This window comes from Aethalodelphis obliquidens, unplaced genomic scaffold (assembly GCF_003676395.1).
Source record: "Aethalodelphis obliquidens isolate GAN/ISIS:26980383/991018 unplaced genomic scaffold, ASM367639v1 scaffold51, whole genome shotgun sequence".
In the NCBI taxonomy this organism is placed as follows: domain Eukaryota; kingdom Metazoa; phylum Chordata; class Mammalia; order Artiodactyla; family Delphinidae; genus Aethalodelphis; species Aethalodelphis obliquidens.
The window spans coordinates 11,159,323-11,183,100 of record NW_020837995.1 but is presented as its reverse complement, the minus strand read 5'-3'; the positions used below and the strand labels follow the sequence as shown (position 1 = coordinate 11,183,100).

At 40.4% G+C, this 23,778-nt stretch overlaps 1 protein-coding gene across 1 annotated transcript; it reads right to left on the bottom strand.

Annotated features, from left to right (window-relative positions):
- Positions 1-1,068: 1,068 nt before the first annotated feature.
- On the bottom strand, positions 1,069-23,770 carry PDIA3 (protein disulfide isomerase family A member 3). Its single transcript, XM_027084136.1, has 13 exons — positions 23,450-23,770; positions 17,359-17,437; positions 15,491-15,608; positions 10,829-10,936; positions 9,295-9,424; positions 5,583-5,699; positions 5,146-5,271; positions 4,386-4,568; positions 3,456-3,564; positions 2,779-2,907; positions 2,138-2,217; positions 1,722-1,779; positions 1,069-1,509 (listed from the first exon to the last, which is right to left on the bottom strand). Exons 1-13 carry the CDS (start codon positions 23,614-23,616, stop codon positions 1,396-1,398), a joined length of 1,518 nt encoding a protein of 505 aa, XP_026939937.1. The 5' UTR covers positions 23,617-23,770; the 3' UTR covers positions 1,069-1,395.
- Positions 23,771-23,778: the final 8 nt, after the last annotated feature.

The following is a 23,778-nucleotide window of genomic DNA, read 5'->3' as shown; positions in this document are numbered from 1 at the left end:
ATTCAGTGGTCCCCAACCTTTTCGGCACCAGGGACCGGTTTCATGGAAGACAATTTTTCCACAGACTGGGGCAGTGGGCGGGGGGCAGGGGGCGGGGGCGGTAGTTCAGGCGGTAATGCGAGCGATGGGGAGCGGCAGATGAAGCCTCACTTGCCGCCGCTCACCTCCTGCTGTGCGGCCCGGTTCCTAGCAGGCCACGGACCGGCCCAGGGGTTGGGGACCCCTGTTGAAATTGGTAACTAGAGGATACAGTAGGAATAAAGCTCTCCTTTTCCAAACATGGAGGTTGAGGATCACCTGCAACTGGGGCTATCTGGAATTATCCAGTAACTGAAATCTATAACTGTGGATAGGATTTGGATTTACCCACAAAAAGGAAGAGGGAAACGGTTCAATTCATTTGAACCAAAGATCACACCAGTCGTATCCTTTTCGTTCCTCACTGTTGCATAAGAAAGTGGATGTTTCACTTACAACGAGGAATGATACTGCCTTTCCCAGTTCCACTGGAGAAGGAAGTTAATGACCACACCCTGGGCTTTGGGGGAGAGAGCTGTACCTGGCAGTGTCAGCAATTCTTGAAACAACTTGGATGTAACCCCAACCTGATGCCACACCCACACAGGGCATTTCTGGGCAGAGAATAGCCCTTGGGAGATATAAACATACTCAGCTGCATGGCAAGGATAAACTGCAATCCATCCTTAGGGCATGGGCAGGCCAGAAACAGCCCAACAAGAAAGGTCCCTCACCTGTTCTAATCATCAGGCTAGGGTCCTGTGCAATAAACATGTGAGGATAGAAAGAGATGAAATCTGGAAAGGAATTACAGGTGACAACTGGGTCCACACCCAGTACAGTACAGCTGTATTGACCATTATGGCAGTCACTAGCCCTACATGTGACTGTTTAATAAAAATTTAAAATATGGTTTCTAGCTACATTTCTAATGCTCAATAGCTACAGGTATTGGGCAATGAAGATTATAGAACATTTCTATCATAGCAGAAAGTTCTACTGGACAGTGCTGGTCTAGAGAACCTCTGCTTCCCCACCTCATGGAGAAAAGACAGTATAAAGGGGGCACATTTATTGTCACTGTTCCAAATGTACAAAAAAAATTAGAAAATAACCCCCACCTCAATCCCCCCCCAACATTCCCCCCAACACAAATAATTTTTCCCAAAACCACAAACATAAACTGGTTCTGGTATTCTCATAAACAGTGCAGCTAAGAAACAGTTTAGAGAAAATTTTAACAGGATTCAGATTATATCCATTCTGTCCTCTCAGCCCTGAGAGGTAATAATCCCATACGGGTCCCAGTCCTCCCCAATGGTTTTCCCATCTCTCGTGGAAGAGTCCTTTTACAAAGTGTTGTGTTTGGCTGCTGCTTTAGAGATCCTCCTGTGCCTTCTTCTTCTTCTTGGGTTTTTCTTCTTGAATTACAGGGGGGTTTGTAGCCTCTCGCTTTAGATAGCTAATAAAATCACTTAATTCACGGCCACCCTGAAAACAGAAAGATAACTCTGAAAATTTAACCTTTCAAAGAACTGTGGATTTTCTTTTTCCCCAATAGGAAGACTTGAATTTTTAAAAGCACATTAGCAACCACATATATGGACCATGAGTTGAATTTCCAGTTACATAAACTCAAAGAACTGAATATGTGTCTGTGTGTGTGTGTATGTATTTGTGGGGAGATGAGACAATGAACTTACTTCATATTTCTTTGGATTCAGTTTCTTATTGGCTGGAGAGAAGTAGATGGTAGGAAAACTGGGAAAAGAAGAAAAGAGTTGCCAAATTTCAGATTCCAGAGTAACTCTGACATACACTTTCCTAATAACTGCTTCTAGGAGTAACTTCTCTTCATGATTTCTAATCTGACCAGATACTATTTTCCATTGGTGGCTACATTACATCCTATCAAAACTCAGAAATATGAAAGCTCACAAGGTCTGTGGCAGCCATGTGGGCCAATGCTGCAGAACTTTAAGCCAGGAAGGCATTGGTGGTTCTGTGCTCAACTGGAATATGAGGACTCTCCAAACTATGCGCAATACAGAAATGGTTTACAAGCTTATTTTTTCCTAGCAGTTACCTAGATACTTTTACTAGTTTTTAATCTACTTACCCTCTGACTTCATATGGAGAAGGCACATCATTGGCTGTGGCATCCATCTTGGCTATGACAATATTTGGGTCTTTTCTGAGCTGTTAATAAAAAGGTTAGATCTTGAAATTTCAAGTTTTCAGTGACTGAGGGACACAGTCAATTTAGGACTTAAAACAACCTCATTCTTTAAAAGCTTGGATAAGTTTTGCTGCTGAGACAGGAAGAGTAGTGATACATGCACACAATATCAAATTTTCCATAAACTTCCCTTTTCTCTCTTGGTTCCCACACGTTAAGACTCTATATACAGACACCTTCAAAATTACCTGGCCTAAATAAGATATTATAAGGGCTAAGCCAAGTGATATAAGATGAAGGAACATAATGAATTCATATAAGCCACTATCAAAATTCAGATGCCAGGATCCTTTTAACCACAATCTAGATTGAGTCTGAGGAGTGGAAAGGTAAAGCAGGTATCTGAGGCACTGCACAGGCTCAGAGGGCAGTCAGGAGAAAGTGAGTAAACAGTAGAGAGTTGAAAAAAAATCTACCAGTACTTAGGTTCTGAACTAATAAGGGTAACTAAATAGCCAATGCTGACTATGTATGTAAACTTCCCAACTCAAATTTAACTTCAGAATATGGTTCACACTTACCTTCTCTCCCAGTTCTTTATACTTAGGCTCCAGATTCTTACAGTGACCACACCAAGGAGCATAAAATTCAATCAGCACATCTTTATTTTCATCATTCACTATTTCATCAAAATTCTCTGCTACCACTACCTGGGAAACAGAGAAGATTCTCTAGCTGGTAAGGCAAGTTGAACACATTCATGAGCTATATTTGTTTCTGGACCCAATCCCTCTCAAATTTGTTGTGTTGCCATTAAAAATATGAAACCCAACTCATATTTATAGACTTTATTAAGATATTACCATTCCCCAGAAATCAACTCATTCCCATGTCTGTCACCTGTCAGACTAAGTTCAGGAAGTCACAGGAAACAAGTGCTACCCAACTCTTGCTTAAAATAATCTCAGAACAACAATATTAAAGCTATTCTTAAAACTATTCTATTAGGGGTTAGCTTGCTCTGCCCTGAAGAGTAACCTAGCCCCAATACAAATATCATCAGAAAATTCTACTCCTGCCCCTATTAAGCATAATGAACTCTGACAATGCTTATTTTATGATGAGGGAGGTGAGTACAAACAAAAACAGAAACTGAGTAGCCAACATGGTCTTCACTTAGCACTTCCCAGTATTTTGGGAATAAAGAAATGAGGAGAGACAGCTATGTAGAGGCTTGGGGAAGTTGTGTGCGCCTCACCTTTACGGGCCCATCATTGCTCTCTGGGATAGGCTCAGACTTCAGGTATCTCTTCAGGTTGCCATCAAAGTAATCCTGCAGGAATCTCTCAAGAGCCTTGCCATCGCGCCTGGTATTAGAAAAACAAGGATCAGTTTTGTTAACTTGCTTCCACCACTGAGAAAACTAAAAACCATTTCTTAGAATAGTTTCTACATAGTTTAAATTTCAAGGCTAGGAAGTAACTGGAAGTTTAAAAAAAAAAAAAAGACAGAGCCCTTGTTTCTCAATATGCAGAACTACAGACTGAACAAGAAAGCAACCACCTTCTTGTATTTCTAGTGTGTTCTTTGTGGATTAGAAAGGTCAGAGAAGGAAGAAAACACTGGTCCTTCTGGAAATTCAATTCTGCAAAAGAACCAGGTCCTATTTTGTTGCTCTGGAGAATAATGCCTATCTTTTTTTTTTTACTGATTTCACTCACAGGAAGATTTTCTCTTGTCTTAATCTCCCGAAGTCTCAGAAGGTGATAGCCAAAACTGTCTGGGGTCTTAAGATCTTTCCAATACCCTGAGTTTACTTTAGGCCAATGTGGTATTCCAAGAAGAAAAGACATTCTGTGGGGATGGGAGGGGACTGGGTTGGTCTGAAATTACATCAATCTCAAAGAGACTGTCTAATGTTCTCTATTTACTATTTTTAATGGCAGGGTGGAAAATAATCATGTAAGAATTCCAAGCTGCCATCCTTTTGTTACCTTTCAAAATTTATTAAGAATCATGATCCTTAAATTATCTATAATTAATTGAGAAAAGTGACCGTCATATGTTTTGATTACAAGACCTAGCTTCACATTCCAATGTTCTTCTTTATAAATCCTCAGTAGTGTAAAAGCCTTTAATAGTTTCTTTGCAGAATCAAATCCCAAACCCACGCTAACTTGTAACTCACGAGAACTCCTCCTGCATGACAAACTTCTCTCCTTTTGCAGTTCTGATAGCAACAACAGGAATCTCGCCAGTAGTGCTTTCCAAGCCAAAATCAGAAAGTTCATGGCTAAAGGTTTTGCGGCTAGCTACAGCAAAGTTGAGTTTCTTCCCAGCATCCAGGAATTTCTTTGCCACCATCATCACTCTATAGGAAACAAGAAATATTTATGCCAAGATTATACCAGGGTGGTAAAGCACTTCTAAACCAAGAAGCAAGAGACCAGAAAGCAAAATTTCATAGTCCCTGCAGCCCTCTGGAAACAGTCTGAACTTGTGTCCTTGGGCACTGACATAGGATTATGGTATACTCCAGTGTCTTACTGAACTTCACTGCCAAACTGTTGGTACAGTCCATTCCCACTGAAACTTGTTATATTATATAACTATAAAATATCGCAGGCATAATAACTAACCCAAAAAGAAAATTTATAAGGATAAAATACACTGAGGGTCTCAATGGGCAACAAGGCACAATGTGTTAAAGGACATTTTAGATAACATTTGCATCTTTTATTGTGAGGTCAGGAATCAGCTGTGTCACATGGCAAAGGAACACCTATGGAAGATATGCCTAACAGATTTTGGAAATAGTTTATTTATCCTTACAGCTTCAAATCCCATTTTCTTATCTGTTCTCACATCACACATGGTAATAGGATAGTTAGAAGGAATTGTTTATGCACTGGGTAAACTTATTTACAAAGGGGAAAAATTATTATTACCTGTTTCTCCAGTAGTTGGAACCTTTAGCATTCTTTTCATAGTCCACATCATAGTAGGCCATAAGTAAGTCCTTGCCCTGTATCAAATCTTTATTGTCTTCTGTCATGTGAGGGCAGATACCAAAACTGAAATGATACAATCCATTATCAAATTTGGCTGGTTTATAGCTATGTTATGGAATTATCATAAAGTAACTGACAGCACTTAAAAAGGAAAGAAATTTTCAATATATAGGATAAGTACCGAGTAATGTAACTTATAGGACCACAATAGGAGTTCTAGGACCCAAACATTACTACTTTAATATAAACTCAACTATTATCATTACAATCCCATGAATGAGGCTATTTAATCTAAAACATGGCTCTGCTTAATAACTGAGATAAACAAACTAAAATGAAGCCAAGAAATCCCAAAAGTATAAAGAGGTACTCACATGTTTTCCTGAATAAATTTTTTAATCTTTCCACTGGTCATTTTCTGCTCTGTATATGCCACAGTCCTGTCCTCAAACTTGTTCATCAGATGTGACGGACGAAACAAGGTGATACCCCTTTAGAAAAAAGTCTTAGTAGGTAGACAGCAAAAGAACTGTCTCCCACCTTTTATTTAAAGCTCAGACTATCTACACTTACTGCCACTTCTAATATCACCATTTAAGCACATAAGGACTCTTTTCTGGGACCACAGCCTTGGCAACATGACCTTCTCATCAACGCTAAGGAGCTAACCACCTTAATTTCAAGTGTAATAATTGGGTATGATGATTTAATAAACCTGGGTTGCAAAGTTAGAATACCTTGGTTCTAATACTTGCTCCACCACTAACTTCAAAGACCTCGGGCCAGGTATCAATTTAATTCTTCTGGGCTTCAGCTTTTACATCAGTACAAAAGGGGGTTAGAGTAGATAATTAATTTCCAAACCTTTAAAAACAAAACCCAACTTACCCCAAAGCCCCAATATGTACAAAAAAATAGAGCAGAACTTGCTCTTATTGGAAGGTACCTTGCCCTGCCAGTCTCATTGAAAATTCAACTCTCCCATACAGTAAGAAAATTACTTCATTAGAGAAAATATATTTAAGATTCCTCCCAGCTGTAAAAATTCTATAGGTAGGTATATGATTATAGATAATATTTAGCTTGAGTCCATTAAAAATTTTTTTGTTCTAGATTTCTCTATATGAATAAACACAGTTTACAAAGTGTTCTCTTCCTGGTACTACGTTGCCTCTCTCCCTAAACCAAGCTTTCCTCATTCCACCAGAACACTTGAAGGAAATTCCTTCTTTTTTTTTCTTTTAATAAATTTATTTATTTATTTTTGGCTGTGTTGGGTCTTTGTTGTTGTATGCAGGCTTTCTCTAGTTGTGGCAAGCGGGGGCTACCCTTCGTTGAGATGCGCAGGCTTCTCATTGCGGTGGCTTCTCTTGTTGTGGAGCTCGGGCTTGAGGCATGTGGGCTCAGTAGTTGTGGTTCGTGGGCCCTAGAGCGTGGGCTCAGTAGTTGTGGCACATGACCTTAGTTGCTCCGCGGCATGTGGGATCTTACGGGACCAGGGCTCGAACCCGTGTGCCCTACAGTGGCAGCCGGATTCTTAACTGCTGTGCAACCAGGGAAGCGCCCTTCTTTACTTTCTAACCCTTTGTTCAGCTAAAACTGAACCCAATTTGGTTCTGAGTCACAGGTTTATATCTAGTACAAGCGTACCCAGAAAATATCACTATTCTAACTATCAATATCTTGCCTCTTGGTTCTCTTCCATTCCTCTTCCCCACACTATACACACCTGTATACAATTTTATCACTTGTTTTGGGCTAGGTGTCAGCACCTTTAAGTCCTTATATCCCTCTCTCCACTCTTCCAATGTTAACCATTAACTTTATGTCAGTTAAAACACAGGCATTTTCATAGTATACAAGGAAACTACATAGCAAAAAGGGACCTAATATAAACACGCTGGGCAACCAAGAAGGTGACTATGTCACAGATTTTTTTTAAAAGTATAGTTACCAATTTCAGAGCAGTTATTGTCAAAAATTGAAATCAGTTCTAAATGTGATCTTTAATGATGTTATGGCATTGGGGTACACATGAAAAACTTAAGACACACTTCATATAAGGTCTACACATGAAGAACTTAAGACACCCCTCATATCAGGTCTTCTAAATAAGACTTCTGATCAGAGGCTGAGAGGCCAATTTTTTTTTCCTTTTTTAAAAAAAGATTTATTTATTTATTTACTTGGCTGCCCCGGGTCTTAGTTGCAGCACGCGGGATCTTCGTTGCGGCATGTGGGATCTAGTTCCCCAACCAGGGATCAAACCCAGGCCCCCTAGGTTTGGGAGGACAGAGTCTTAGCCACTGGACCACCAGGGAAGTCCCGCTGATAGGCCACTTTTTTTTTTTTTTTTTTTTTTCGGTACGCGGGCCTCTCACTGTTATGGCCTCTCCCGCTGAGGAGCACAGGCTCCGGACGCACAGGCTCAGCGGCCATGGCTCACGGCCCCAGCCGCTCCATGGCATGTGTGATCTTCCCGGACTGGGGCACGAACCCGTGTCCCCTGCATCGGCAGGCGGACTCTCAACCACTGCGCCACCAGGGAAGCCCTGATAGGCCACTTTTAATGACAAGTGTGAGAGGCAGACACAGTCAACAAATCTAAGGGTAACAGGCTGATATGTGGTGTGCTTAATGAGCCACAAGTGGCTCCACATCATTTATAGACCTGGTGTCTCTTAATCTAAAAGGCAGTAGAGCCTCATGGTTAAGCCCAACAACGTTGCAGCTAGACCTTCTAGCTGCAAAGGTTCAACCCTGGTTCTGCCATTTACGGCATGTGAAGCTTAACCTCTTTGTGTGCTTTCTCCTCTGTAAATGGAGATAATGACAGCTCTGTCTCAACAATTTGTTAAGAGGATTAAAAGAGTTAACAGTACATGGCACATAGTAAACACTGCATATTTTGTTAAATATAAATAACACTAACCCTTGTCACGCTTTTCTTTTTTACTCTATATGCTCACCTTGAGTGATCTCATCTAGTCCCATGGTTTCAATAACCACTTACATGTGGTTGACCTATAAATCTTTTAACTCAGTTGAGAACTTTTCCTGAATTTTAGTCTCATTTATCCAATTGTCCAATGGGTCTTCACCACCGGGATGTCTCAAAACTACTCAAATTCACTGTGCCAAAATAGAACTCATCATCATTCCCCCCAAATTTGTTTCTCTTCGTCTTCTTCATAGCTTGATGATGATTGGCCCAGTTATCCAAGTCTTTAGAAACCTAGACTTACTGTAGATCTGCCCTTTTTCACACTTGGCTAGGGGCCAAATCCTATTGTCTACATTTTTTATACACACTCCTTCTTCTTCATTGCCCCTCATACTGCCTTAATTTAGATTCTCAGATGTCACCCTTAGTTTAGCCTCTCTTGACTGCCTTGCCATCCCTCCCCTTTCAAACCACCACTATATGGGTGCCAGTGTCTTTTCCGCTGAAAACACAAAATTAATCACATTACTGTCTAGCTCAAAGTCTTTCAACGGCTCTCAAATATCTAAAAGATAAAATCTAAATTTTTCTGTATGGCACTTAAGGTTTTCTATAATTTGGTCTCTGCTTACCTCTCCAAGCTTACCTTTCACTATGACCTCATCCACGAACAATACTCCAGCAGTACTACAGGTCCCAACACACTTAGGTTGTTTCACATCTCGGGGCCCTCTCTCCTGCTGCTCTATCTGGAATAATCTTTATCCCCCACCATAACCTGCCTGGAAAAACTTATCTTTCAAGATATACCTCAAAAGTCACCACCTCTACGACATTTTTTGATACTACTCCCCACCCCACCCCCCCCAAAAAATCATTCCCGCCTCTGTACTACTGGTACACTCTGCCTAATTTCTACCATAATACATATAATGCTCACTTACACTTGTATTTTTAAATATATTCACTGTCTCCCATTACTAGATGCCCCTCAAAGGCAGCAACAGTTTCCAGAACTTAGCTTACTGCCTAGTATGTGCTCAATAAAGCTTTTGGAAAAACTAGGCTTAAAAACCACCAGTTCACACAATAGCACTTGGTCAAGGTGCACATTTACAAGGGCATTTAACTCAGTTACTTACTCTCCATCATCATCATACTTGTTCACCAGAGACTCAACACTGGTGTGTGCAAATCGGTAGTTATCCCTCAAGTTGCTGGCTGCTTTTAGAAACTCAGAGTGAGCGTCACTGAATAAATCCTTGAAAAAACCTATATAGAAAATGTCAAACACGAAGAAGAAACAGTAAGTGCTGAGACATATTCAAAACTTTGAAATTCTTCTATTTTTTCAAAGTCTTTATCTTATTATGGATAAGCAAAGCAAGATAGATAGGAGGATTGGGTCTGCTTTGCCATGAGTACTGAGGATATTTGATGAAATATTTAGGATAAGAATTCTTTCTCTACCCTTAAAAAAAAACTTTTTTGAGGAAGCCAAGGGAGAGAATTTGTTAGGGTTCAAGTCTTAATTCTAGTTTTTCACAGTTGAAAAATGTGAGCAAATTGCCTATCTCCTTAGAGTCTCAGGGACTATTTCAGGTGTCAGAGGATTAAATAAGGTAGTATGTCAAAATAAAGTGTAAATTAATTCACCATATTTTTTTCTATGTCTTATTTGTCTTTAGAACTTCAAATCTAGTAAAGTGCCCGAAACCTCGATGTTTATTAAATGTCTACTTATGGTTAACTCCTTGTAAAATATACAGAATCAATATCCAGATAAGAAGTGACTTTTAGTCAAACTTAAATGATAAACCATCCTCTACTGCCAGAAAATCAGTTTTATTACAGTAATTAGGAGATTAAGAGAACACACGCTTGTATGTTTAAATTTATTATTATTTTTTTTGCGGTACACGGGCCTCTCACTGTTGTGGCCTCTCCCGTTGTGGAGCACAGGCTCCGGACGCGCAGGCTCAGCGGCCATGGCTCACGGGCCCAGCTGCTCCGCGGCATGTGGGATCCTCTCGGACCGGGGCACGAACCTGTGTCCCCTGCGTTGGCAGGCGGACTCTCAACCACTGTGCAACCAGGGAAGCCCTAAATTTATTTTTTAGTCAAATGTATTATGCATTACATTTAAAACAAAACAAAACAAAAAACACTCAAGATGTAGAATGTGTTTAATTGGCTCAAGTTATTTTAAAAATAATGACATATTGCAACACCCAAGAAAGCAAAGATTGCTGTAAAAACATACACAAATCCTAGCAATTTGATCTTAAATTGTAAATTCCCCTACAACTATGAAAATAGCAGACACAGAGGTTTATCATTTACTTATATCCTCCCACCTTAAAACCCCATTTTCAGTTTTAAGTACTCTATTATTTGAGTTAAATCTCAGGAGTTTAAGAAGTGATAGGAAAAACTGAAGCTATTCCTATTTTCTTTAATTGACATTAAATCTTTACACCTGAAAGAATACCAGGCCACTCAAATAAAACACCAATTTTTTTCTACATTATAGTAATGCTGACCTAATTTTGTGAGTTGTCTTTTCAGCTGCCCCCAAGGTTTCCCAAACAGTTTTAACTTCATTGTTTACTCAGACATAGAGGGCTTTTGAAACCATGTTGATGATTTTGTGGCATAATCAAATTTGCTACTCACCCACCACAGAAGCATCTTTATCACTAATGAACTTTTCAAATTCTTCCTCAGTCCTGAGACCAACTGAAGCTGGTCCAGCCTGCTTCTTCAGGTGGCTCACAATTCCATCTTAAAAGACAAGATGAAAGATTATAGCAACACAAATTTATAATTTTTGAAAAGGTAATCATTCACATGATTTAAAGTTTAAAAAGTTCAAAAGCATATACAATGAAGTTTTCTTCCTATCCTTCTCCTTGTGACCCAGTTTCTTCCCTATAGGATAACATTTCAGTTTTTTGTATATCTTTCCAGACATATTATTCACAAACAAGCAATTACATATTTATTCTTTTCTTTTCTCCTCAAATGGCAGCACACACATATGCTGTTCTGTATTTTGTTTTTGTCATTTAACACAGTTTAGAGATAATTTATGTCAATATACATAATGAACTACCTCAATCTTCTTTATAGCCACATGGTGTTTCATTGTATGGATGTACCACAATTTATTTAACCAGTCACAACTGATGAACATTTGTTTCCAATTTCTTGCTACTGTAAATGATTCTGCAATAAACAACCTTGTACTAGCATCATTTTACACATGACTGAGTGTACCTGTAGGGTAATTTCCTAAAAGTGGATTCACTGGGTCAAAGAGTACATGCATTTATAACTGTTTAACTGCCCCCCCAAAGAGACTGTACTTATTCATATCCCTGCCAGTGATGTATTAAAGTGTTTATAACAATACAGATAATACCTTTGTGCATGTTGTTCTCTGCCTAGAACAATCTTTCCCCAGATATCCACCTGGCTTCCTTCCTCACCTCCTCCTTTAGGTCTTAACTCAAAATGTCATCTTCTCGGGACCTCCCTGGTGGCCCAGTGGTTAAGAATCAGCCTGCCAATGCAGGGGACACAGGTTTGAGCCCTTGTCCGGGAAGATCCCACATGCCACGGAGCAACTACGTCCGTGAGCCACAACTACTGACCCTGTGCTCTGGAGCCCGCAAGCCACAACTACTGAGCCCACGTGCCAATTACTGAAGCCCGTGCGCCTAGAGCCCATGCACCGCAACAAAAGAAGCCACCGCAATGAGAAGCCTGCACACCGCAACGAAGAGTAGCCCCCGCTCGTTGCAACTAGAGAAAGCCCGCACACAGCAACAAAGACCAAATGCAGCCAAAAATAATAAATAAAAACAAACAAACAAAAAAGTCATCTTCTCAAGGAAGCCTTCCCTAACCATTCCTTGTAAACTAAAACCTATTCAACCCCCAACACTCCCTTATCGCCTGCTTTATCTTTCTTACAGCACATTTCACCCATCTAATACTCTATCTTTATTTATTTTTGTCTGTTTTGCTGATATATACCTAATACCTAACACATAACAAGTTCAAGAAATATCCATTTTGCAAATGAATTAAACAAACAAATCCTTTATTCTTAAGTGGCACAGTCACATGTAGCCTTGCATTTTAAAAGTAGAAAATGCAGTGCCTTGGCTATCTTGTTTCAGGGTTTAACTATATACAGGTCAAACTATGCCACGACCCAGATCCACCCAAATCACATTTTCCTATTTAGGTGAAATGCGCTAGGTAAGTAAAACTGTTTAAAAATAATAATCACATACAAAAACACAAAAAATCTTTTATCCTTTAAGTCTAGTTGACAGACCATTATTCTATTTTCTTCTGGGCTCCGTGCTACACCTCTCCCACCCCTTTCTCTTCTGAGAACTCTAAGGATTTGCTGACCGACTGAGACAGAGTACTGTTTAACTGTTTCAACATGATTGAGTCTATTTTGCTTCTTTTAGAGGTTTTTCTTTCCTTCTCTCCATTCATGATTTTTTTTCCTCTTAAATGTTTTCCTCAACTCCTCACAGAGGAGGGGTTGTGTCAATAGGTAAATTGATATCGGATATGAATTTTTTGGCCTGCAAGGGGACTGTAATTACTATATCACAATATAAATTATTATAAAGAACTTTACCTCAGGGCTATGATGAAAAGTGTTACGTTTCTCCCTGAGTATTTAAAATTCTCTGGAAGGTATAAAGGGAGGGCTGAGTAACCAGTTGAAGCAGGAAGGCAAACAGCATAGTTCGTAGAATACATGAATAAAATAATCCATCTTAAGTAGCCAAACATCTGATCACCTAGTCAGATGCTGAGAAATACTTGAGTTTAAGAAATCTATGTACAGCCCAAGTGAGATTATCTGCGTAGCAGCAGTCTGGTTGGGTTCACATACAATATAGTTTAGACCTAAGTCCAGAGAAAAACATATCAATAATTCTAACTGCTAACTCTACCCTGAGCTAATAAAATCTGAATCGTAACATGTGTTCATTAATGCTTTTAAGATCAGGAAAAAAAAAATGAATATTTTACCTTTTGTTCTTAGACATATCAAATTTTGAGTGTTGGCTAAATGACCTCAGTTGGGCCAAAATATTTATTCATGCATTGAAGAGTTATTATCTACTACATGTGGAGAACCTAGGTACTGGGGATAGAGTAATAAATAAACCAAACAAGGTCTCTGATCTCTTGGAGCTTACAATATAAGTAAATCTCCAAATAAATCCCCAAATAAATAATATAATAAATCTTCAAATAAGTAAACAATTTAAAATATCAGATAGTAACCAGTGCTATGCAGAGAATTAAGAGGATGGTAAGAGTATGACTGGGTGGCTACCTTAGGTTTGGTGGCCTGGGAAAGCATCTGGAAGAATTTTTTTTTTTTGGGGGGGGGGCCGTGCTGCACAGCTTGTGTGATCTTAGTTGCATGACCAGGGATCGAACCTGGGCCACTGCAGTGAAGCGCCGAGTCCTAACCACTGGACCGCCAGGGAATTCCCTGGGAGGTGAAATTTAAGCCAGGATCTGAATGAAAAAAAGGAGCAAGCATGCAAACATGGGGGAAGATCATTTCAGGCTGTGGACACAGCTAGGGCAAAGGTTCTAAAGTGAAATAGTCTTAAGTCTTAATAGTCTTAAGCGTTAGACAGGAGCCATCTTATGTACAGCTTTGTATACGGGTATCAATCATACATGCTGAAAAAATTCCACATCACCTAAAATGCCCAAACTGAACGAACCCCTTTCATAATAAAAAGGTAAAATATGCCTAATTATTTGATAGACTCAAGATAAAACTATCCAAAACATACTTTCTCATTAATTATGGGCCCTATGTAGAGGGCCAGCCCACTTACTTCCCAAACTTCACCTGTCATCCTTGCTAATTATATTCCAGCCACAAGGTCTTTCTGTCCCTTGAACATATCAAGCTCAGTTATGCCTTAGGGTCTTTTTGTACCTGTTTTCCCTCTGCCTGGAGAGCTCAGGTCCACATCTTCTCATGGTTAGTTCCTTCCTATCATTCAGGTCTCAGCTCAAAGGTTACTTCCCTGATCACTCATAATGTGGTACTCCCAACCCCAATCACTATCACATCAGTTTTATTTTTCTCCTCTAATGCTCTTATCACTAACTGAATTTATCTTATCCACATATATTATTGACATTAAAAATTTTTAAATTGTGGTAAAATATACATAACATAAAATTTACCATCTTAACCATTTTAAAGTATACAATTCTGTGGCATTAAGTACATTCACATTGTTGTACAACCAATCTCCAGTACTGTTTTCATTTTGCAAAACTGAAACTCTATTCATTAAGCAACTCCCCACAGCCCTTGGGAACCACATTCTACTTCTATCTCTGTGAAACTGACTAGGAATCTCATATAAGTGGAATGACACAGTATTTGTCTTTTTGTACTGGCTTATTTCACTTAGCATGTCTTCAAGGTTCACCCATGTTGTAGCACATCAGAACTTCCTCTTTAAGGCTGAATACTATTCCACTGTATTATATACAATTTACATATAATTATTATTAATATACTACATTTTGTATATTCATACACCCACTGATGGGACACTTGGGCTGCTTCCACCTTTTTGCTATTGTCAATAATGCAGCTATAAACATGGGTATACAAATATCTCTTCCAGACTCTGCTTTTAATTCTTTTAGGTATATACCCAGAAGTGGAATAGTGGATCATACAATAATTCTATTTTTTTTTTTTAGGATACACCATTCTGTTTTCCATAGCAGCTGCATGCACCAGTTTATGTAAGTCCACAACAACAGTGCAGAAGGGTTCCAATTTCTCCACCTCCTTGCCAACACTTGTTCTTTTTTCTTTTTTTTTTCTTTATAGTAGTCATCCTAATGGATGTGAGGTGGTTATCTATATATATTTTTAAACTTGTGTGTTGTCTTCTTCTCTTCATCTCCCAGAATGTAAGCATCACGAGAGTAGGAACCTTGTCTGTTTTATTTATCAATAAATTCTGGGCACCTAGTATATCTGGAATATCTGGCACAGAGTAAGTACTGAATAAGTATTTGTCAAATAAAACAATGCTAGTAAACCTTATAAATCAAGTTCAAGTATTTTCTACATTACTTACATAATCTGTTCAGTTAGAGAAGTCTTTTGTTAGCTTCCAAACTGACCTCTTAGGTGAGGAATTTTTAAGACTTAAAGTATCTTGTATAGAAAATGTCAGGTTCCCACTACAAAGAACAGGGTACTTAAACAGATCCAGTTTCCAGAATGTAATCCAGGATCCTTACCAGCAGTCCTTGGCCCATCATAAGCACCTGCTTCTTCACCATCTCTAAATATCTTCAGGGTTGGATATCCACTCACTCCATACTTATTACAGGTGTTTGTGTTGGCAGTACAATCAACCTAAAGATTAAAATACATGAACCACTTGTTATCCAAAAGCCTGCTGCAGGCTCTTCCTATATTCCCAAAATATTAAGAGTGGTCAAATCAAAATATCAAGCAATTTTTGACACATCCTACAGAATATTAGATTTTAAAGGCAGACTGGTGCTTGGCTAGCTACCTCAGAACCACCTAAGGAACTCTAAAATTTAGATTCCTGGGCCTCATACAAGATGCACAAATGACTATTTAAATTCTGCCCTTAGAGTCTCTATTGTCTAAAGCAGTGTTCTCCACCTTTTTCCTGCCCCTCAGAATATGCAAAGGATAAATCACTTAAATTAGAAATAGTGGCTTACTTTGATAATGATTATAATCAGTGGGATGTATCAATGTATACCCCTTAGGTGGGTTGCGGTATATTTGATTTGGCAAGTCACCTATGGTTACTAGCAAAGGTACTGATACTTAAACATGCTCCCTGAGCTTAGTCTTGAATCTGGGCTAAACTATAACATGATAGATCTAGTGAGACCTATCAGGAAGAAGAAAAACAACTTCCATCTATTTAGCCACTTATTCGAAACTAGGTAATGCCATCAGCACTTTGCAGGTATTATCTCATTAATCTTCATAAGATTCTGAGGTATGATCCCAATACTTTAACATAAATTAAAGTTCAGAAAAGTAATGCATCTATAGTAACAAAGATTATAGCTACATGAAGCAGGAACAAAATCATGACTGAACTCTTTTTTTCTATGGCAAGCTGCCACAGAACATCAGGATTAAAAATAGTTTTCAAAAACAGTCCTGGGCTTCCCTGGTGGCGCAGTGGTTGAGAGTCCGCCTGCTGATGCAGGGGACACGGGTTTATGCCCTGGTCCGGGAAGATCCCACATGCCGCGGATTGGCTGGGCCCATGAGCCATGGCCGCTGAGCCTGAGCGTCCGGAGCCTGTGCTCCGCAACGGGAGAGGCCACAACAGTGAGAGGCCCATATACTGCAAAAAAAAAACCCCAAAAACCCAAAACAGTCCTATATATGTATGAACTATTTATCTGAGGCTGGCCGAGATGTGAACTTTTAGACCGGAGCAACTAGGGGTTTACTACATAAAATTCGGGAAGCATTAGTTTGACTGTAAAAGCAAATACTAAGTTTACAGTTGACCCGTTAGTTAATACTTATCAACATCCTCTTGTCATCTTCCTATTCCCATCATTGTGAATAGCGTATAGTAATTTAGGGAACTCATTCACTCATTGATAATTTTCCTCTAAACTTGACTATTGTAATTTTACTTTCCATGTTTGCCCCCCCCCCCTTTTTTTTTTTTTTTTGCTGTACGCGGGCCTCTCACCGCCGTGGCCTCTCCCATTGCGGAGCACAGGCTCCGGACGCGCAGGCTCAGCGGCCATGGCTCACTGGCCCAACCTCTCCGCGGCATGTGGGATCCTCCCGGACCGGGGCACGAACCCCTGTCCCCTGCATCAGCAGGCGGACTCTCAACCACTGCGCCACCAGGGAAGCCCCCCCTTAATTTTTATTTACCATATATTTTACTTCTTTCTTATGCCAGCATTTCCCTTAGTTTCACTACTTGTAATCTTTTGAAACCGTAATTAAGTCAGTTGTGTATTTGCCCAGAAACTAGTGTTCCCTCTTCTTCTTAGCACTGTAAGAATAAAGAAAATCAATGTTAATTTTTACCTACTACTATTTAAAATACCTCATTTCCTTTAATGAAGAATCCATCTATACTCACCTTTGCTAATGGGACTATTCCTTTTAATCTGGTAGCTGCAGCTTCATATTCTGGGGCAAGCTTTTTGCAGTGTCCGCACCTATACAGATATGTTGAAGAAAAAAGGCAAATATATCCTGTAAGTTTGTTAATTTTGTTTCTCTGGGAAGAATCTCAAATTATAATACCACTTTTGACTAGTAGCTGCTTCCAAAAGGAAAAACATCACCTGAACAACATCCAGTACTGATAAGGTAAATCAGAGCTCTCAGAGGTAAAGCTACCTTCTCTAGCCTGAGGTCAACTCTATAGGACTGGCTCAGTCCAGAGCAGCATCTATGTTCTCAAAAGTGCAATGGGGTGGCGATGGCGGGGGTAAATTAGGAGTCTGGGATTAACATATACACGTTACTATATATAAAATAAACAAGGACCTAGCACAGGGAACTATATTCACTATCCTGTAATAACCTATACTGGAAAAGAATCTGAAAAAGGATAGATATATATATATATGTATAACTGAATCACTTTGCTGTACACCTGAAACTAACACAGCATTGTATATTAACTATACTTCAATTAAAAAAAAAGATTAAAAAAGTACAATTGAGCCCTGAAAACTGTAGTCAGAAGTATAAGCCACATTAAAGAGGGAAAGGGCTCAAGCCCTTTTGACCAATTAATGAGGATAAAATAAAGGGCCAGACAGCAATAATCCCATTCCTGGTAGCATTTCCTAAAGGAAGGTACGTATTTTTCCTTAGAAAACCAGCACTGTGGTTCTTAAAAATATAGTGGTTGAAACCTTGTAAGGTCCCAAGTATGATATTAACTCTTTAAGAGTCACGATCAAGTACTTTTTCTCCATTCCTTGAATATGACTCTTTGACCAGAAACCCAGTTTGAGGGGGGTCAGTCGAATAAGGCCCAAAAGGTGCTCATTTGATATACTTTAGCAGCTCGATGGAGGCTTTTTTCCTTCTCAGCTGAGTTTCAACATAGCGTGAGAATGACATATTTAAGACAGTAAGCTTGATTTTTACAGCTACACAGTTCACCTGACTATAACTACTGATGAAGATAAAGCATTATGTCAGTTAGAATATTTTCCCATAGGGCCATCATAAACACCTGTTCCTCTGCCCAGAAAGCCCTAACAGTCCCACAGGCACACTGTACATGCAATGTGGGTAGGGGCTTATCAGTACGCAACTAGCACCAGCTAGGTATCATCTCTTCAAAAGCCAACGACTTGCAGAAGGATCACTGGGAGAACGTGATTAGTTCTGTGACCTCCTCACAGACAGCAAATATAGAATTAGAAAACAGAAGGAAGGAAACACAGAAGAAATTTGAGCTGACATTTCATAGCCGAAGTCTCAAAATTTATTTTATTAAGTAATGGATGGGTAAGTAACTTAGAAACATTCTGCCCCAAAACTTGTTTAAAACAAAGAATTCTAAGAATTTATATTCTTCTAGGTCTTTAGAAGTCCTATTCAAAAATAATCATTAGAAAGCTTAACTGAAAGAGTGATATAAAAAAAGACTATAATATTAGATGTTGCTTAGGGTCACATACATATTTACTAAAAGTATAAAAGAACCAAATGATAAAAACCAAATTCAGGATGGCCAGTGTGTAAGATGGGGAAGGGGTACACAAGGGACTTCAACTGTACTGGCTTTATTTTTTAGACTGGGTGGTGAATAAATGGTATTCCTTATACTGTGTTTCACAGATGCACCTTTTACCATATCTGAAATTGGGATGTGTCTTGCAATCGTTGTCATAGTTTCATTGGTAGCATTTCTCTCTTCGTGAGACATAAAATATATTCATTATATCTTCTGTATTCCATAGTAAATTAAAAATTCATGTACGTGGGTTGTAACAAAACTACACAAATTCCAATTGATTTAATAAAATAACCAATTTATCTAATAAACCTAAGCTTTTGGGAACATAAGGGTGCAAAGGTTAAAAATGAATGTGTGTTAAAGAGAGTAAGAATTGGATCTGGGCCTTAAAGGTTTAAGGCTTCAGACAGGATGGGGTAGGGTATTTTAGAGAAGGGGAATAGTAGAGCAACGTTAAAATTACTAGTGAGAATGATGCATTCAAGAGAACTATGGAGACTTCCCTGGTGGTCCAGTGGTTAAGAATCAGCCTTCCAGGCTTCCCTGGTGGCACAGTGGTTGAGAGTCCGCCTGCCGATGCAGGGGACACGGGTTCGTGCCCCGGTCCGGGAAGATCCCGCATGTCGCAGAGCAGCTGGGCCCGTGAGTCATGGCCCCTGAGCCTGTGCGTCTGGGGGCCTGTGCTCCGCGGTGGGAGAGGCCACAGCAGTGAGAGGCCCGCATAGCGCAAAAAAAAAAAAAAAAGAAAAAGAAAAAAAAAAGAATCCGCCTTCCAATGCAGGGGACGTGGGTTCGATCCCTGGTTGGGGAACTAATCCCACATGTCGCAGGGCAACTAAGCCCGCGTGCTGCAACTACTGAGCCCGTGCGCTCTGGAGCCCACGCGCCGCAACGAAGAGCCAGAGCAGCCAAAAAAAGAAAAAAAAAGAAAAGTAATTAGGAATAAATTTATCAAGAGAGGCATAAGAACTGTACACTGAGAATTACAAAATAATGGTTAAAAAAAACAGAACTATGAAGGGCTTTTTTTTTTGGTTAAGAGATAATAAATGTGTTATATGTATTAAGAGATTTCTGTTGAATACGTATGTAGTAATTGTTAAGAAGACAGACAACAGATTTAAGAAGTTTCACCTCAACTACCTTTAAACACCTGAAAAGAAAAAAAAATAGTACAAAATAATTAGGCCAGACCAGTGGGTCTCAAAACAGATGCATATAAAAATATCCATTAAAAAAAAAAAAAAAAAATCCATTAAGCATTAAAAAAAAAAAAAAAAAGGGGGACTTCCCTGGTGGCACAGTGGTTGAGAATTCGCCTGCCAATGCAGGGGACACAGGTTCCCCTGGTCCAGGAGGATCCCACATGCCACAGAGCCACTAAGCCCATGTGCCACAACTACTGAGCCTGCGCTCTAGAGCCCACGAGCCACAACTACTGAGCCTGCATGCCACAACTACTGAAGCCCATGTGCCTAGAGCCCGTGCTCCACAACAAGATAGGCCACCGCAGTAAGAAGCCTGTGCATCGCAACGAAGAGGAGCCCCCGCTTGCACCAACTAGAGAAAGCCCACGTACAGCAACGAAGACCCAACGCAGCCAAAAATAAATAAAATTAAATAAATTAAAAAACAAAACAAACCAAAAAGACTTGTGTGCCTAGGCCCCACCCTGGGACTTACTGAATGATTCCTCTAGGAATCCAGGAGATAACCAGAGGTGTTAGAGGGAGTGTGTGTAAGTGGCAAGGCTGGGACTGAAAACCATTGCCTTAAGCATTGTTAATATCCACAACATCATCAAACGTCCAAAGGGAGGACCTGTCTAACAAGTTCCAATAAGGCTGGAGGAGATTGTCCTCTTTAAATTCACCAGGAATGGAATTTAGGTGGATTTTGAAGGTGATCATCAAGTTTTACCACTACTTCTTTCACCTACTACTAGATAATACTAAAACACAAATAATCCCATTCAGGGATGGCACCTTCAGGGATGGCACCCAGCAGTTAATAATGACTCCCAACATATACTCACCCAACAATCATTACTTCATCCCTGTCATGTGCCTCATGCTACTTTAGCCTCTGATAGAAGAAAAACTGATATAGTCCTTTCCCTGTAGGAACATCAGTCTGGCAGGGGTGATAATATTATTAGGTCCCAATAGAGAGGAGGGAACAACCACTTAGTTGTTCAGGGAAGGAAGAAATCACTTTTGAGCTAAATCTTGTTGAAAAGATCAACTGGGGGTTGGGAGGGGAGGGAATTCCAAGTAAAGGAATCAGTATGTATAAGAAGAAATATTAAATATTCCATTTTATACTATCCACGTAGTCTTTTTCTATACTCTAGAAACACTGTGTATCAAATATCAATTAATACTACTGTCCTAGAGGGCAGGGCACAAATCTACAACACAGGTAGATGCTGAAGACTTAAGACTGACTAGTAAATATTCAGAAATTATCACAAACATTTAAATAGTTCTATTTACTTCCAGAGAAATTCAGATACTCCCATTCTTACAAACTATATAGATGATTGACTCCATAATGGAAATATTAGTCTACAGAGTCAGCTGTAAAGAAATCTTTCACTTTCACTTGTAAAATGAAAGTGGAAAAAATACCCTAAAACAAATGAGAAAAACAACTTGTTCAAAATGGGTCCATTTTACTCTTAATAAGGATTCTTTAACTGTTCCTATCTAACTTATAACGGGAGTACAAGGCAGTTAGAGAGCATTTCCAGCTGAGATATTAATAAATAAAAGAGTTGAATGTGGAGAAATAAGGACATCATCAACAGACTTCCTTGATTCCAAATTACTCATTCAGAAAACTGATCCTTCTTGTAGGCATTGTGGAGGATGACTTTACCTTCCAGACCAATTACATGGAGACACCACAGCAGTGATCCACCCAACTTTAGGGATACTTTAGTGCATGATGCGATATGTAGTTTTTAGGAAGCACATGCAACAATTTAAAGTAGCATAGATCACTTTCAATCGGGGGGAAAAAAATCTGCTTTAAACTAATAGTCTAATAGCCCACAATTCTCCAGCAATTCACTTCATGTGGACCCCTGTAGTCACAGAGGCACCTCCCAGTTTTGATACAACTCCATACAGCCATTCTAATTACAGTAACACCCCCTCAAAGCTAACAGCATGGTTACATGATTGGGAAGAGTTGTTTCTAAGAGAATGTGATTTCTAGTGACGTGTAAAGACCACCTATGATGTGTAATCAGTACTGCCAGTTAGTCGCGGTAATGCCCTGGATGCAAAACCTGTCAGAAGCTGAAAACAAAATGTGCTGCCTCTAAGCACACCCTTCTGGCTCAGGTGGTCTTCATTACAGGACTTCTAGTGTAACCCTCAAGTCAGCTGAGCCCCTGCAGAGTGAAGACCAGAGTTAGAAGCAAGTGAAAGTTATCCACTAACTTTCTTTTACTGAGACTTTTGAATACAAAGTTTTTAATTAAGGGTCACTGTGGCAGGAGAAAACTTAAGTACTGTAATTAGCGTGGTTATACTGAGCTGTCCCCAGCGTTAAGATAATCATTGTTTGCTATGGTAAAGATGTGGGAGTTAAAAAAAAAAATAACAACGCTCAGGTTTACTGAGTCAGATATCCTATTTGCTCTTTCCCCACTCCCACCCCACCCCCAGCTTTTTATTTCCAGTTAGTTCTATCCTAAGTAATTTACATCCTAGTTCAGTTAAAGCACTCTCAAGTGGAGTATTTCTCCAACACTGATTACTTTCTCACTGGGGTCTTCTTTGGCATTTTTCAGAAATCCTAATTAAAACTGACCATTTAGACAGATCCTGACAGAATTACTCGGTTCACCTACTCTTTTTAACGGAATTCTGATGGTGCTGAGAAATGATCAGTTTAATGGAGAAAGTGTGCACCTGGCGATGGACAAATAACTGCCTTCCTTAAGAGAGCACTTATGACCATTCTGCAGCCACTCTGACCTTGGCTAGAAACCAACGGCTGCGTGGGGCAAGAAGAAAGGAAGTATCCTGGGGGCCCACGGCCTCTGCGCTTGGTGAAACGTTGGCTTCCAATATAAGGCCTTGAGATGCCTCGTCTATAGAATGGAAAACAGTAAAACGGACTCACCCAGAAACTCTAAAGATACCAGTCGAGGGAGGATGGGGTGCAGGGGGTGAAACCCTCTGCAGATAGGAAGTGCCGCAGGAGCACCGAGGTAAGGATGTGGCCCTGCGCGAGAGGGGCCTTCGCGTTCTCCTTCTCGGATCTCGCTATCAGTACCGACGTCTCCGCTCTCCGCGAGGCAGCTCGGCTCCCCGGTGGGTGGAAAACCTGCCGGCCTCAGCCGGGCTCGGGGGAACGATGGAGGGTGCCGGCGCTGCGTAGGCCCTACCGTCCCCGCGCCTTCGCCCCCTGCCCACCCGGCCCTCCCTCTCCCGCCCCGGCTAAATGGCCTCACCAGGGGGCGAAGAACTCGACGAGCATGAGGCCTGCAGAGCCCGTGTCGGAGATGCGACTCTCGAAGTTGTCGTCCGTGAGTTCCAGCACGTCAGAGGCAGCGGCGAGGCGGGCCGCGGCGAGGAGCAGCGCCAGGCCCGGGAACAGCGCTAGGCGACGGAGGCGCATGGCGACTAGGTGAAGCGGCGGCGGCCAGGAGGGTCAGGGTTCGGCGGGGACTGCGGAGGCCAGGCAGAGAACCACGAGCCTTCAGGCTGCGCTCGCGCGTCTGGCCCAGTCGGCCCCGCAGCCGGAGGTCCCAACCCCCCAGCCCGGCTCGGGCCGCAGTGT

Excerpts from the sequence above, each read along its gene's own strand:
- PDIA3 (XM_027084136.1), bottom strand. The coding sequence starts at position 23,616 with ATGCGCCTCCGTCGCCTAGCGCTGTTCCCGGGCCTGGCGCTGCTCCTC. Across the intron at positions 4,569-5,145 it reads TCCAACTACTGGAGAAACAG|AGTGATGATGGTGGCAAAGA; the intron begins GTAATAATAATT and ends TGTTTCCTATAG. Across the intron at positions 1,780-2,137 it reads TCTCCATATGAAGTCAGAGG|TTTTCCTACCATCTACTTCT; the intron begins GTAAGTAGATTA and ends TTCTTTTCCCAG.